This window comes from Mirounga angustirostris, unplaced genomic scaffold (assembly GCF_029215605.1).
Source record: "Mirounga angustirostris isolate CCGP_5_RB_7025 unplaced genomic scaffold, mMirAng1.0.hap1 SCAF_15, whole genome shotgun sequence".
Taxonomy (NCBI): Eukaryota; Metazoa; Chordata; class Mammalia; order Carnivora; family Phocidae; genus Mirounga; species Mirounga angustirostris.
Window position 1 is genome coordinate 311,275 of NW_026991723.1, and position 16,340 is coordinate 327,614.

General features: G+C 50.0%; 1 protein-coding gene across 7 annotated transcripts in view; it reads right to left on the reverse strand.

Annotated features, from left to right (window-relative positions):
• IARS1 (isoleucyl-tRNA synthetase 1) overlaps window positions 1-16,340 on the reverse strand; it is a 67,801-nt gene that overhangs the window by 16,970 nt on the left and 34,491 nt on the right. For all 7 annotated transcript variants that reach the window (XR_010407797.1, XM_064579674.1, XM_064579675.1 and 4 more), the window contains 12 exons: window positions 15,822-15,895; window positions 15,272-15,466; window positions 13,241-13,327; window positions 11,391-11,474; window positions 10,211-10,355; window positions 8,795-8,915; window positions 6,430-6,521; window positions 5,341-5,418; window positions 4,297-4,418; window positions 4,023-4,125; window positions 3,687-3,770; window positions 2,244-2,418 (listed from right to left, as the gene is read on the reverse strand). Coding sequence is in view for 6 of the 7 variants with exons in the window: in XM_064579674.1 (XP_064435744.1) it covers window positions 2,244-2,418; window positions 3,687-3,770; window positions 4,023-4,125; window positions 4,297-4,418; window positions 5,341-5,418; window positions 6,430-6,521; window positions 8,795-8,915; window positions 10,211-10,355; window positions 11,391-11,474; window positions 13,241-13,327; window positions 15,272-15,466; window positions 15,822-15,895 (1,360 nt within the window). In the remaining variant the exon portion in view is untranslated. The remainder of the gene's footprint in view (window positions 1-2,243; window positions 2,419-3,686; window positions 3,771-4,022; window positions 4,126-4,296; window positions 4,419-5,340; window positions 5,419-6,429; window positions 6,522-8,794; window positions 8,916-10,210; window positions 10,356-11,390; window positions 11,475-13,240; window positions 13,328-15,271; window positions 15,467-15,821; window positions 15,896-16,340) is intronic.

Here is a 16,340-nt window from a genome sequence, read left to right on the forward strand (position 1 = left end):
ACTGAAGACAGCAGGCTGCAGAGTCCAAGCGGACCCAGGCCCACCACTCACTGGCTGCAGGACCCCGGTGCTCCACTATCTGCTGAGCAGGGTGAGGCGAGGATGAAGTGAACAGGGTCAGGTTCTGGGCACCATCCTCCCACAGCAGGCAGAATGCATGAACGGGGGCAGGGGGGAGGGGGTGGCAGATGGCCATGCCTGTTCTCAGGGACGCCTGCTGTGGACATCCACAATGATCTTCCTGGTGTCAGCACTGGGCTGTCATTTTGACTATGTCACTCTGTTCTGAAAATTATTTTGCTTCCCATTAGCGCAGAAATCCACTCAGAAAGTCGTTTAGAAGCTGTAGGCCTTCAGTTTCAAATAAGGATTATTTCAAGAATTTTTAAATATTTGGGCCATCTGTTGAAACAGCTTAGATTTGTGATTTGAAGTTGGATCAAAGATTTTGTTAATTTAACAAATCAAGTTAAGTTAGTAAGGATTCAACTTTTAGTTGCTAGGCTTCTTACATTTTATCAAAAACGTGAGGACTCTCAGGGACATTTCTCTCAGTTCCCCGTAAGCACTCATCTGATTTCTGAGTCCTTCCATCTCTCTTCATGACAGCTCTGTGCTTATGATTTTCAACTTCAGAGGGAACCCTACCAACCAAACACCCTGTGCCCCAAAGTGGATGCACAGAATCAGGCAGCCATACTAAGACCCCAGAGCTGAGAATTCCCAGGCACCTGGAAAGTCCCCCAAAGGAGAGGAGAGAGGGGCTAAGTCCCCTTTCCTAACCTCCTCCTATTGTCCTAGACTTTTCCTTCAGAGCATTTATCAAAACTACAACTGTTTCCACAAATCTTCAGTGTCGGCCAGTACCTCGAGGGTAAGGACAACGTCTGTCTCACTCATTTCTGGGACCCCAGGGCAAGCCAAACACAAGGGCTTTAAAAAGTATTTGCTGAATTGGTCCAAAGCCAGTCTTGCCCAAATAAGGGACCAAACTATGAATTCTTCATGTCTTCGAGAAGTCATGGTAAGTTCTGATCCAGTTCTCCCTCGAGGCAGCTCCAGACCTCATTGCTAAGTCCCTTTCTCAAAATCAACTTTAATCTTTTCTGTTGAATGTATTCTAGTCTTCATTCGGACACTTCCAAACACATGTTTCTTCTCCACAAGCAACATCCAGTAACAATGAATTCGATACCAGGGGTTCTGTGCTCTCTTCTCACGAGGGTGGTTTCTAGGCTCCTATTAGCTTGTACAGAATTCAGTGCTAACCGAAGGTCCACCCATCTGGTTCAGTCATTCTACCTAGAAATCTAGCCCAAAGGAATCGACTGCACAGAACATTTACATGTGAAAATGCTCACTGCTGGGGCGCCTGGGTGGCTCAGTCGTCAAGTGTCTGCCTTCGGCTCAGGTCATGATCCCGGGGTCCTGGGATCGAGCCCCGCATCGGGCTCCCTGCTCGGTGGGAAGCCTGCTTCTCCCTCTCCCACTCCCCCTGCTTGTGTTCCCTCTCTCGCTGTGTCTCTCGGTCAAATAAATAAATAAAATCTTAAAAAAAAAAAAAAGAGTCTCTCTCTGGGGGTGCCTGGGTGGCTCAGTCGTCAAGCGTCTGCCTTGGGCTCAGGTCATGATCGCAGGGTCCTGGGATCGAGCCCCGCATTGGGCTCCCTGCTCGGCAGGAAGCCTGCTTCTCCCTCTCCCACTCCCCCTGCTCTCGCTATCTCTCTCTGTCAAATAAATAAAATCTTTAAAAAAAAGAAGAAAAAGAAAATGCTCACTGCAAAACTACTGACAATAGTGGAAAAACAGAAACAACGTGAAGAGCCAACAACAGGACTGGTTAAGAACACCATGAATCCCCATGAGGGAAAACCATCACAACAGCCTGGAAATAGCACTTCACAGACTAATGTAAAAATGCAAAATAAAAAAATGGATAAGATAAACATGAAATACAAAAATGGAAGTGTGAACAACACGACACTTATAACTGCAGTGTGATTTCCACGTTGAGAGCCTGGGACCGTCTGCACCAGGACTTTCACGCTGCCCGGCACCGGCCCCGGCACAGAGCGGGCACTCGGTCTGCGCTCAATGGACGGGTGACGGCTCGGGGATCATTTGTCATCCCTCCTTTCCATTGTCAGAATTATTTGTTATGTACTTCAGTGACAGGCCAGGGAAGCGGGAGCCCAGTTGTGAGGAAGGTGCCACGGACGGTGCTGGCCAGGGCGGACACCCACCGCTGTCCTGGAAGCGCTCCAGCTCCTCACTGCTCAGCTGCTTGATGGACGTCATCACCGCCCTGAAGGCTCCCTTCAGGCGCTTCCCCAGGACCATGTGATCAGGCTCTGCCCTTAGGCGAATGCCATACTTGTTTTTATCTGTAGACAGCGTAACCTTTCGGACGTTCAATTCCTACAGTTGGCAGCCAAGATGAAACAAAAAGGGGGAGATGAAAACATGTGAGCCCCAAAACTTGCACATAAACGTTCACACATTGGTCACAATAGCCAAAAAGTGGAGCCACCCTAATGTCCATCAGCTTTGAAAGGATAAACAAAATGTGACCCATCCACACAACAGACTATCACTTAGCAAAATACAGGACTGAGGCACGGACACAGGCCGTAACACGAACGGACCCTCGGTGCCACGTGAAGGGAGTCAGCCTCAAAAGACCACTTGCTGTTGGATTCCATTTTCGTGAAACGTCCAGAGCAGCCACACTCATGGTTGCCAGGGCGTGGCGGGATCTTGAGGGCAAAAATGGCGTGTGAATGCTAACGGATACTGGGTTTCTTTTTGGGGTGATCAAAATGTTATAAAATTTTATTGGCTGTACAATTCTATAAATGACTTAAAAATTCTTCTTGTCCAGATCATTCAAGACAGTTGAGCAAAACTCAACTAAAGAAGATTCTAGACTTAGAGGGGCACCAGGGTGGCTCCGCTGAGCATCTGGCTCTTGGCTTAGGCTTAGGTCATGATCTCAGGGTTGTGGGATGGAGTCCCATGTGAGGCTCCACACTCAGCGGGGAGTCGGCTTGAGATTCTCTCTCACCCCCTCTGTCCCGCCCCTTCCAAGTAAATAAAATCTTAGGGGAAAAAAAACACTGTCAGGTGAAAAAATCCAAGTTGCAGAGTATAAACATGGCCCCCTCTAGTACAAACAAGGTCAATGGTGTGCGCACGTGTACATGCATGTGTGTATGCACATCCAACAGCCTGGTGGGGACGCCCTCATGAATATCCCCAGGCAGTGCTGGGTGGGTGGGAAGGGTTTCACTCAGCACCCAATGCTGGAGTCTGAGCTGCTCATGACCAGTGTATGCCCACTTGTTACTTGATGATCTGAAGGAAGTTTTTTGGTTAATTATCAAAGAGTATTTGGAGAAGATAAGTGGATGAAGGTAGTGAGTGATCTAATCAAGGTAAAGAAATCCACCCATCTTGGAATTGCTTTTAAAGAATTACAGTGACACTGTAAAAAGGCAAAAGCGCACGCTGATTCTAAGCAAAGTGTAAGATTCTGTGGATGGTTAAGTACTTGGATGTGCTGACATACAAAAGGAAAAGGATGCATGATACGCTCACAGTGAACTTCACTGAAGAGTACTAGCCCTAACAACCTTCTTCAAGAAAGAAGTCTATTTGCACCCAAACAGTCAAACCAGCACTCTTACCTCAATGATGTACTTCTCCAAAGACTCGATCTCATCAAGAGCTTCTGGATCCTGATGGATAACCACAATTTCCTTCAAAGGATACTAGGAGGAAAGGGAAGGGACGGTTTACCAAAAAGCCAGCCCTTGAAACTGCAGCAAAGTAAAATGTGAAATGTTTCATCCGAATCTCAAGCTCCAGACTGATCAGGTTCAACCAGAACTAAGTCTTTCACACCCTTACTGCAGAAAAGAAAAAAAATTTTGCTACTGCTGGAAGCGCTCTCTTTTAAGACAACGCTCCAAAGGTGTAGCTCTCTGGGCCCGTGCATGGAAAAGACAAACGAAGCATCAAACCTTTATGGGAATGGTTCTGCGGTCTCGAATCACTCGCCCAAGTTCGACCACAGACTGCATCCGGGACACTGCGCTCTCCGTGCTCTTGTCAATCAGCTCCTCCCTGACGGCAGATGCGGGGCTGAGAGGGACCCCAGGAAGGGGAGCCCATCCCAACAACAGGGGCACGGAGTGCGGAAGGAGCGGCCCCTCCAGCCCCTCTGCAGCCTGAGGAGCAGCTACCACGTGAGCCCTCCCGGGCGCAGGCGAGGCTTCCACGTCACGGGATTCTTACCGAACATGGGGCAGGGTGAGGTAGTGGATGCTGAGTGTGTCCTTGTCCTGGACAGAAACGGGGTCCATCAGCAGCTTTAGATTCTGGTACATCAATTCGGTGAGAAAAGGTGTATAGGGGGCCTGCATGAGGACAGAGGACATCATTAAGTGACCTCAGGCCCAGGAAAAGAGCAGCTCCACGTGAGTGGACGTGACGCTACTTTCTGAACCTGGTAGGATGGACACCGTGAGGCGCAGCAACAGCAGGAGAGCTAGAGCCCCGAAGCAACCCAGAGGACGTCTGTCATAAGAGCAGGAGCCCCGACCATGACCCAATGTCCCCACACCTCAGAAACCGCGTCAGGGAGCTGCGGAAATGCTTCCTAGGATGAAGGTGAGTGAGGTCAGACAAGAGGCACCAGGCACAAGGCAGGTCTTGCTTGTGTGTTCAGGAGTGAACAGAGGGTTCACGACCTCAGGCTGGAGTAGCAGTGATAGGACACAGATGTTTAGTAAAACGTCGTCTGTGACGTATTTGTGTGGTTAGATATCCATTCAAAAACTTCCCTGTTCCGATGACAGGGACCCGCATAAGGATGAGGTGCGTGCTCACAGGGAGCGTGGCTCTGCCGTCTTGAGGCCAGCACCCTGACCCGAAGGCTGCCACCGGTGGTGGGCAGGAAGAACCCAGCTCTGGAAGCAAACGTTTCTTAGCCCTTCCTGACACAGATGAGCTAACAAGGAACTAGGGAGTTAAGAGTTGTTTTAAAACTCTCTTTTTTTTAAAGATTTTATTTATTTATTTGACAGAGAGACAGACATGGAGAGAAGGAACACAAGCAGGGGGAGTGGGAGAGGGAGAAGCAGGCTTCCCGCGGAGCAGGGAGCCCGATGCGGGGCTCGATCCCAGGACCTGAAATCATGACCTGAGCCGAAGGCAGACGCTTAACCGACTGAGCCACCCAGGCGCCCCTCTTTCTCTTTCTATTTCTGGGGGGACAAGTACAGCCTAGCTGCAGACGGAGGGCGCTGCAGCACCAGGGCTAGAGTTCCAGCATCTTACCATCAGTCTGCACAGAGACAGCAGGACACTGAACAAGGTCTCCAGGGCCATAACGCAGTCTTCCACCCCGTTTTCACCCTGGTGAATAAGGAGCTCACATTACTTAGACTGTTAGAACCCAGCTGAATGAAGAGAGGTGACCCCCCCGAGAGTACACAGGGCGCAGAGAGGACGGCAGAGCCAGGACAGGCGGCCACGGCACAGTGTCCGGGGTCGGGCAGGAGGCTGGCGCGGGCCCTGCTCTCCCCACCTCTGAGCCCAGGTGCCTGAGGACCTGGAGGCTGCACCTGCAACTCACATGCAACACACGGGAACGGTTACAAACAGAAAATTTAAACTACTTTTAGGTAAGGTTTCTTATTCACAAAAAAAGTGGATACACTATATATTTCAGAAATAATGACACTAACTCACTATAGGAAAAACATAAACAAAGGTTATAAAAAAAGAGAAGTCAACCATAATGAAGTTACACAGAGACAGGTGCTGTAAACAGTGCAAAGTGAGCCCCTCTGCATGTGGGTGTGTTGTGTATGATCTATGTTAACAAAAATGAAATTACTGTTTTGTGAAGGGCGTTCATCATTCACACGCTGGGAGGCAGGCTGGAGGGCAGTGGCATGGTCTATGCGCAGCCCATCCTATGGCCTAGGACGGACTCAGCCCACATGCCCAACAGGTTGTCCATAAATAACTGACCCTCTAGAGGAAGAAGCGAGGAGGGTCCCACTTGAGGTCACAGCCATTCCTGGTGACATCTGCATGTATCTGCATGACTTCCTTTCGTGTTTTAAGAGAACCTGTTCAGCTCAGTCTTGTATGGCCCTGAGACTTTCCCTCCGACAGGACATGTCCTCCTTAGCTGTCTTGAAAATATGCAAGCGGACTTCTAGAACTTACAGGTTCCTATCTATCAAATGGTGATAAATATAGTTGACTTACAGTGTAAAAAGGAGAAAAGAGAAAGAGCTTCAGACACTGAGAGCACCTGAAAACATTCCTTTCTCTTCTGGCTGCACTCATGTTTCTCGACGGTCACCCTCCCACACTTCCGCCGGTCCCAACAGCAGCCTGCGTCCATGCACTCACCTTCAGCCTTCTGCGGTTCATCCTGACATACCAGTTGGTCAGGACATCCACAAACTTGACCAGGCGAGGCACCACCGTATAGAGCCTGTAAGCTGAAAGCAGATGATCAGGTCGAGGGTGCGGTGAGGGCTGGACCAAGACAGAGCAAGCGGCCCTGCCACCCGAGGGCTGCCACGCTTGCCTAGGAGACAGGAAGAACCAAGTGACACAACCCTGGTGGCATTCCCCGAAGATGAACGACGTGGCCATCAGGGTGTCGGGGGGTGCACACAAATCACCCTGTGAGTGCATATAAGCTCCCATGGTCAATGAGAAAAACAGAAACCCCAGACCTGGGGTGGAGAGGCCACAGCTGCATGCCTGACTTCCTTCCACTGTGCTACCCTGAACCTCCACTAAGACACCCCAGACGCACAGACAGCTCTAACCAGGGGCTGAGGCACACCACAGGCCAGTGCTTTCCAACCAGAGTGACTCTGCCCTGATGTCTGGAGAGACATTCCGGCTGTCCCAGCGGAGCCCAGGGGAACTGCTCAATAATGCAGAGCCCAGCAGCCCCCTCCATAGAATGCCTGGCCCAAGCCACCAGCAGAACGGGCTCCCCAGGAAAGGACAAAGGTGTGAGGGCTCCTGAGGAACTCCGAGGGCAAGCAGGGCGGTGAAGGTGCTCAGCCAGTCTTGTTTAAGGTGTGGGCCTATTTTTAGGATTTTCCCATTCACCTCCCTGTAACCGATACTCTCCGTTGCTCAAAAACAAACACCAAAACCAAGAATAAGACCAACAAGTATAAACAAATACAACTTATATTAATGAAAAGTGTTCAGTGACTGTTAAGAGGCCTCTGGTCCAAACTACCACAGTGAGAAGCTGCCAACGGCAGAGGGCGGCTCACAAAGACCAGAACTGAGGTGCCAACGGCCACTCACTCCCTGAGAGGCGACGTGGTGATCAGAGGCCTAGCCTCAAGGAAAGAGGTGATTTCTAGGGCTCACTACACCCCTCACCTTCTAGGAGGCCAGAGTTCCCTGTGCTCAGGTGTCGACCCTTGGAGGGCACACAGAACCCTCAGAGCGTGAGTGTGCTGTGCGTGGGAGCAACATCATGGCTGCCGGGCTCCCTGATGGGAACTGCAGACACTCCAGACCTCAGAACACTATCCATGAGGGGCTGAGGGAAAAAGCCAGCAGGCCGTGGCACTGGAGTACCCAGAGCAGTCGGCCGTGGGAACAACCTCGGCCTGACCTCTTGTTTCCAGGGAGATGCACCCCAGCCGGCATGCTCAGGCCATGGCTCTGCTCAGCTGTCCGCAGGCCCGTTTCCTACACTTCACATCACTCAGGAGGGACAGGGGGTCAAGGACTGTGAGCAGGTGTCCTGGGGTGTGCGGTGAGCTCTGCCTCGCATGTTCATTTCCATCTTCACTTACGTCAATTTGTCCAGCAGCTTTCCCAACAGTCATGTGGTATTTCTGATACATATTTAACGGGTGGGGGCAGGCTTCAGGATGCCTGACAGCCTGGGGGAGTTTCCTGGACTCATCATCCTCTTGTGCCAAGTGCTGAGGCACCAGGATTCCAGGAAGGCCATGTGCCTGCATGACCGCAGCGTGCTGGGGGAGGCTGGTTAACCTCGTCAGGGGACACGTAGGGGAGGCGTCTCTCCTCCCCCGCCCACCAACTCTGTCGGATCCATGCAGGTATCCTACTTTAGTAGTTTCTGGAATTTCTCACCCAGACTTATAGTTTGTTCTGTCTCCAGCCTCGAGGAAACCAACATAACCTATGTTTCCAACCTGTGTCTAAGACCCAATTCGTTGTTTTTAGGTAACAAATATGGGGAAAACATCCACCTCATTACTATTTTTCTGTATTTCCTAATTTTTCTAGACTAGACAGGGCCTACTTATTTAATAATTAAAGTAGACTAAAAAACGCACGCTAACAAGCACTCCTTGAGAACCTACTGTCTGCCAGCTATTCTCTTGAGCATAATCTCTATTTGAGCCTTGTAACACCGCCACCAGGCACTTTTCGGAGAAAGAAACTGAGGCCTAAGGACTTTGGGCAGCCCCTGCCAGAGGGAAGAGGCGGTGCAGGTGGGTTTGAACCGTGGAAGCCCACGTGGTGTCTGTGGCCAGTGGGGTGATGCTGAGCCGAATCCCAGGACTCAGAGCAGCATGTTTCTACAACAAGTCTTAACAAAATCGTATTTGACGGGTAAAAGAAACAAGAATTTATCTACTGTTCTGTATCTCTCAAAATGTTTATAAAACTTCCTCTGTGTTTAAAAGAAACACAGGTAAGTATTGAAAGGAGAAATAGAGAAGAACTCTTATTCCAGGAAGATGACCCAAGAGAGTCATACCTGCCATTTCGGTCTCAAAGAACCCAACCAGCGACTGCATGCAGGACAGGATCCACCGGTCGGTGATGTTGGCACTTTCTTTAACTGTGTTCTCGTTGTAGAGGAATTCCATTTCTTCCTCCTGGGAAGTGACAATTACTAAAACATTCTGCATGCTTAGGAGAAATTACTGTACAGAAATGAACTCCTTAAACCACTTAAGCTGAAAGGAGCCCACAACAGCAATCCACAAAACCCCAGACCCCACTGACAATTTAAATTTCTGATTCTCAGCAATATTTTCCAAATAAGCTCTAAACTTGGGATATTAAGTCCTCAGTTAATTACGTTTTTGACTGCTCTAAACATAATTTAGGAAAAAACTTCCTTTGTACCAAAAGTGATTGTGAGTTGAGAAATATTCCAAAATCTTGTAAGTGTAGGGTTTAGTTACTTTACCCCTAACGAAGGAAAGCTAGTAAAGCTGGCTAGGACTGGACGATCATCTATAGACTGAACATGAGCACTAGAAATTAACGTCTCTGCTTAAATTGCCCATTCTAAACAGCATGCTCTGTCCCAGTCCCCTTTCCTTTGCAAAACCCTCCTTGGGCTGAAGGTCCACTCCACCTGCGCACCCCCCCCACCAGCAACACCTGGTTGGTAGGGCAGCAGCCGCGCTGACTCCGGCCCTGACCTGAGAGCCTGGTGGCGGGCGGGCGTCTGACTGCCAAGCCCAGACGAGCCCCGCCCACTGTGCTCCCACAGCAGCAGGCCTGTGGGGACCGCCTGAGGCCTCCCGGCCCTAGTGGTGGCAACAACAAAGGCAGGAGCAACACCAGGACCTGGGGAGATTGCCTGCCCTCCTCAACGCACAGGGAGAAGCGACATTCACAGCTCAGGCCTCCCGCCCATTTCCAGAAAGGGTTAACGTTGCACGACAGTCAACAGTAATGTACCCAGGGATTCTACTGTAAGGCGTTGGACATAAGAGATGAGGGGTATCGGGCTCTGACCCCAAAGGGAGCCCTGAGAGCAGAGTTAGGCATATGGGTGTTCAGATGATGCCTTGTTTTCCCTCCTAACAGCCCAGCAGAACGTCTCTCACTTTCAGAGTCTGGACCCTGATGCCTCAGCGAGCCCGGCAACAAGCAGCAGCCTTTACCAGGTGCTCCCACCCTGGGAGCAGTGGGCTCTTCACCCCGACCCCACGCCCAGCAGCCTTGGTTCCATGGGGCGGGGGGAGGGGGGGGGGCGCGCCAACCGGGGAATGAATGAACCTCCCACGCAGCTCTTCTGTGGGGGCAGCCCCAGTGTCCCACCGAGGCTCTGCACTGACGCCCCCCCCCCCCCCCCGGCCCAGGGCTCTGAGCCCCACCCACGGAGCTCTGTCCCTAGCAAACCCACCGACCCAGGTGACGGGACCCCGCCCCACACCTTCTGTAGCCTCAGGACGCTCTGGGTGAAGAAGCGGTAGGCGTTGTACCAAGGGAGCAGCACGTCCTTCAAAACGTCACGCACACCCTCCTCCTTAAATCGGAGATTTTCTGCCCTCACCACAGGGGAGTTGATCAGATACAATCTGGGTGAGGAAAAACAGGACATGGAAAAGGAATATACAGATTAAAACAAGTATTCTTTCTGGACATGTTGACACTGCAAACACCCAGCTTGGCATTTTTTTATACAAAAGGAGAGAATTATAAATACTCTTCTTATGGTCAATTTAAAACTGACAAAGCTCTGACTTTGTGCAAGAGACCCAGTGAATAATAAAGGGGAGACGTAACCTCATACCAAAATATGGCCCTCGACCAACCTGGAAGCAAGCCCCGTGCCAGTCAGTGCAGGCCTCGGGGCGGCGGGCCTCCTCCCCAGACAATACCCGCAGGCACAGGGACTCACAAAAGGAGTGGCCAGGAGTCCTCTGCCGGCACAGAGGGGCTCCCAGAGGGAAGAGGCCAGGGATGTCACGAGGCACCCTAAGGACAGTGCCCTCTACAAAGAATTATCTGGCTCACTTGCTAGCAGTGCCGAGGGGCAGGCTAACAGCTAACAGGGCGGCAGGACACCCCATTAAGTGCTCCTAGGCAGCTGTGAACATGCTCGGGCTCAGCCCCTGGGTGTGGGTCTCCGTGTCTGCAGCAGGAGGATGCGGAATGAAACCGTTGTGGCTCCTTTCCACCCCAACACTTAATGGGCACGACGAAGACCAACGTTTCAAGTAGTGGCTCCCATTTCCCTAAAAGCTTTTCAGGTTTCATTGTTATTTGCTCGAGTTTCAATAAATCTCAGACGGCTCTTTTGAGGAGTAAGCGCAGACATGGAAATAAATGGCCAACAAGATGAAGAGCCAGGCAAGGGAATGAGGGAGAAACCCAGCAGCAGCCTGGGAGCAACACAGGTCCTGGTCCTCACAACACCTCTGGGCTTCCAAATGCTCGTTACTGAGAAACCACCTTGTGGGTTTAGAGCCAACTCCACACCAATGTACCTGGCCCGTAGCAGAGACATAGTTTGAGAAAGCTAACTAGGAACCAGATGAAAGGAACACAACAGAACAAGCGAAGCTTACATAAAAAGGACATTAAAAACAGGGCACAGCGCTGGCCTGTACCTGAGGGCGTCGGCACCGTATTTATGGATGATTGAAAGTGGATCCGGATAATTCTTTTTTCGTTTGCTCATTTTTTGACCATCACTTGAAAAACAAAAGGGAGATGCCAATTAAGTAAGTCACCATTACAGCCTAACTTTATATGCGGTTACAGGTTATCTGCAAATCAGAAAACAGAAAAGCAAGTGGGATAAGGGCGTAACAATAGATTGTTACCACCTGTGAGCTTCTTTCTCAAGTCCATGGTGAGTCAGTGGAGAAGCTAAGAACACAGGGCTCAGCATTTATTCCAGAGAAATGAAAACTTGTACTGATGGAAAACCTGTAACGGAAGCTCCTAGCTCTATTCATAGTCAGCAGCCACCGGAAACAACCCCAGGTCCTTCAGCAGGTGAGGGGTCCAGCTGTGGTCACCCGTACCATGCAGCACTGCTCAGCCATGGGGAAGAAGGGACTGAGGACACACCCATCCTGAGCAATCTCCAGGATCCCACTGAGTGGGAAAGCCAGTCCCTGAGGTCCTAAGTGGTGTGATTCCATTCCTGTCACGTATTTGAAATGACAGTTACAGAGATGGGGAGCAGATGAGTGGCTGTCAGGGGCTGGGGGCGAGGGTGGAAGGATGGGGGGATTACAGAAGGACAACAGAGGGGTCCTGGGATGTGGGAACAGTCCAGTACCTTGACTGTGCTGGTGGACAGGGACCTATGCACACCGCGGCACACAAGTACATGTAGAGCGCAGGGTCAGAGGCGGCCTGGGCTGTGTTAGCAGCTGGCTGTGGTGGTGTACCCCAGTTCTGAAAAACCTGACTTTTGGGGGAAACTGGGCAAAACACACAAGGCTCTCTGTGACTGTTTCACAACTGCATTCAAATCTCCAATTCAACAAAATTTTCAATTAAAAAAACCCCCAAAAGCAGACTGCCGAGCCAGACTCCCTGGGTGTAAAACGTGAATTTACCATCACTTGCTGTGTGACTTTGACAAGTTGCTTAATTTTTCTATACCTCAAATTTCTCAAATGTCAAACTGAGGTAAGGAAAGGACCCATCTTGGGGCACCTGGGTGGCTCAGTCGTTAAGTGTCTGCCTTCAGCTCAGGTCACGATCCCAGAGTCCTGGGATCGAGTCTTGCGTCGGGCTCCCTGCTCAGTGGGGAGCCTGCTTCTCTGCCCCCCTTCCTCGTGCTCTCTCTCTCTCTCTCAAATAAAATCTTAAAAAAAAAAGCAGGGGGGAGGACCCATCTCAAACAGTTCTGGGGCTTTGACGAGAGAAGATGTATAATGTTCACAACACAATATCAGGGGCCATCCTCCCTCAGACAGGACATGAGGCAGGGTATCTGCATAAATGTTTTTTCTTATTTTATTAATTTGTGTTTTTTCTGTTATGACTATAGACAGTAAAAGAAAAAATAAGACTCCCATATGATCCTGGAAACCTCTAGAACCCACAGCTTCCTCATGTTAAACAGAGGTTAACAAAAATCTTCATTAAAGGACCAGGCACACGCACCTGGTCCAGCCCTCCATGACAGATGTTGTCTTACTGCCCACAGCATCACAGGATGCATGCCTCCCCCGCCCCCAGCTCCCCAACCTGCCCTTCTCCCTGGGGTAGGGGGTGTGCAGAGCCACACTGGAGACAAGAAGTGAGCAGGACGGGGTGGGATGGAAAGGAAGAGCAGTGAGAAGTGGAACAGCAGACGAAGGAGAAGAGCAGGAACAAAGCTGGGGCGATCCTAAGTTCCTGTATTCACAAAGAATGGCTACATGCACCCGGACCATGGCTGCCAGACCAAAGGAAGCCAGGCACCGGGACTAGCCACGACCCAAGGACGTGCACCTGCCTTGCCAGGACGAGCCCGTTCACAATCACGTTCCTGAAGGGCGGCTGTCCAAAGAGAGCGGTGGCCAGCACCAGCAGGGTGTAAAACCTGTAAAAAACCCAGGAAGAAACAGCTCAGCAACAACAGAAAAGGAATCTAAGCATAGGGGGAAAAAAATCTGTGCTTACTTATTGGATGGAATTTCTATTTTAGATCAGTTACACTTCTTAATAATCACTTATAGCAAAGGTTCTTTTTTTTTTTTAAAGATTTTATTTATTTATTTGACAGAGAGAGACACAGCGAGAGAAAAAACGCAAGCAGGGGGAGTGGGAGAGGGAGAAGCAGGCTTCCTGCAGAGCAGGGAGCCCAATGCGGGGCTCGATCCCAGGACCCTGGGATCATGACCTGAGCCGAAGGCAGTCGCTCAACTGACTGAGCCACCCAGGCACCCCTATAGCAAAGGTTCTTAATGCGATAACACATTAGAATCATTTGGGGCATGCTGAAAAATCACAAAGGACCTACCACAAACTGATCAGGTTAGAAAAAATAAAATGTGGCTTACAGCGAATAAAGGCCTGGAGTGAGGTACTGACCCCAACAGTGGAGGATAGTACTGTTGTCCTCCCTGGGGGGGCAGCCGACAGCCACAAGGCAGAGGGGGACAGTGCTGGGCGGCCTATCAGGACCTCCAGATACGCCAGGCTGCAAATCCAGAGACGTGTGTGCCTTTAGCACAAGGTCACATGGGACAGTCTGATGACAAAAGATAGACATTCTCACCCAAAAGTCAGAAGGCAGAGCACGTAGAGCAAAGACATCTCTGCTCCGCATGCAGCTGACTGCTAGCTAGCTTGTTCCAAACTCTACCACGTCCCTGCAGCCACCCCAGTGAGTGAGGCTCTGCTATCATCTCCAAGCTGGTTTTGCATCCCCAGGACGTGATGGGACATGGACTGACATCCCTTCCTCTGAAGGCAGGTCAGGGGGACCTGGCTGCTAGGACACGCAGCCCAAGCCTGAGGGAAGGGGAAGGAGACGGTGAACACCTACAGATCCACGTCAGGACTGTTAATGGCTGGCAGACATCCCCAGGCCTCAGACAAACGCTTACTGGAGAGGCTTCTGGCCCTCTCTAAGAAGGTTTTGGACCTGTTCCTAAAGAAAAATGGGTTGGACGCTGAAAAGAGCACCTTCTGGAACATTAAGGTTGGAATTCAATTTGTGACATCCACTGCCAGTGTCAAAGCAATGACACCAACATTCCTTAAACACTTCTGCAGCATCACCACTCATCAAAGTGTAATTAGGGGGCGCCTGGGTGGCTCGGTTGGGCAACTGCCTTCGGCTCAGGTCATGGTCCTGGAGTCCCGGGGTTGAGTCCCACATCAGGCTCCCTGCTCGGCGGGGAGTCTGCTTCTCCCTCTGACCCTCCCCCTCTCATGCTCTCTCTCTCTCATTCTCTTTCTCACATAAATAAATAAAATCTTAAAAAAAAAACAAAGTGTAATTAGGATCTGGACGAGCCAACCTTTTCCTGCTTCAGAAGATGATGGCGTGGCTTTAAATAGGCACCAGACAAAACCAATGCTGAAATCCTCCCCCGCCGTGGTTTGTCTTTTCCCCCAGTCCGGATTTTTAAGCTGTTAATTTTATAAGGCTAGCCTTAACATCTGAGTACATTTCCAATCAACCCCTAAATTTGTAGCACCCAAACCATTATCTTGTATGTAAATACTCATTAAACATTTGAGTAAATGATTTAAAATAAACAAGCTAAGCACATGTACTGTTTTGTATCACTTAATCTTCAAATATAACAAATCTCTCTATTCCAAAATGTCAACGAAATAATTCAAACTCTAAAACCACAGCTGAGAGATCCCAACTCCAAAGACACTTTAATAGAACACTTGGTGGTGAGAGGCAGAGGGCAGCAGCAGAGCCTGTCTCGTTTGACACAATCTCCCCAGGACCCAGCTGATAAATGCCAGGTGCTCAGTTAAATACCTGTGAAATCAAATCAAATCTGAAAGAATAAGAACATACCATCCTCTGGTCTGGTCAATGCCTTCGGCAATGAAGTCTGCAGGAAATGCATCATCAAACTCCCTCTTGTTTTCAAACGGATAATGAATTTGAGCATAGGGCATGCTGCCACTCTCGAACCAACAGTCAAACACTTCAGAGACGCGACGCAACACTCCCTTCCCACAGCGGGAAGGGATGGTCAGATGGTCAATGCTAAGAAACGAAGCAAAGCCACTTCTATTAATTTTAACCACGAAAGAACTTGCAGTTTAATTGCCAAGAGGAAACAATGCTCTGACGAGATTTCATAAGCATCTGCAAAGAGAAATACTGGCAGTTATCACAGGTTTTCAGAGGCACCGGGAAGGCTCAATCCGGGGGATTTATACCAAAGTCGCCTACATCCAACTCAAGGACAGAGGCCACCCTTCCTCAACATGACATGAGTCATCAACACTGTAACTCAGTAAACCAGTATTTGATTTCTACACGTAGCTCCGTAATCTGCTCCAGAGACCACGTCAATGCTCTCTGAGTACGGAAGTGAATCAAACATTCAGAAACTGACCTCTCTCTGTGGAGATCAGAGATCTTTGCTCCCGACAGTTCTTCGAGTTCTGCCATCGATCCAATGCACACCACCTGTCAAGGCAAAGTTAAAAAACAAGAGAACCTCAGAGCCAGAGATCACAGAGCTTTATTCACACAGCATTCACACTTAGTTTTAGAAACCTCTGACCTTCAGGACAGTTGTCACCAGCGTGGCTTACACTCACGAAAGACTGCAGGTCACTGAAGAGGTGAGCGGGCTCCACTACTCGGCCACCTACCCCTGTCTCAGGAGTCCCTACGCGGAGAGGACCTAACAGCGTCATCTCCACACGCACCTGCTGAGGGCTTACTAGGTCCAAATCTCTGCCCAGTATAACCAGCGTTAAGTGAAACGCCTAGACTGTGACTCTGAGGCATCTCAGTTTCTTCCTGACATCTGAATTTGGCTCCTTAATCTGGAATCTTTCCAAGTCAAAGCTAGAACTAAATTACCAGATCCAATCAATGAGATCACAAGACATCACTTAGGGTTACG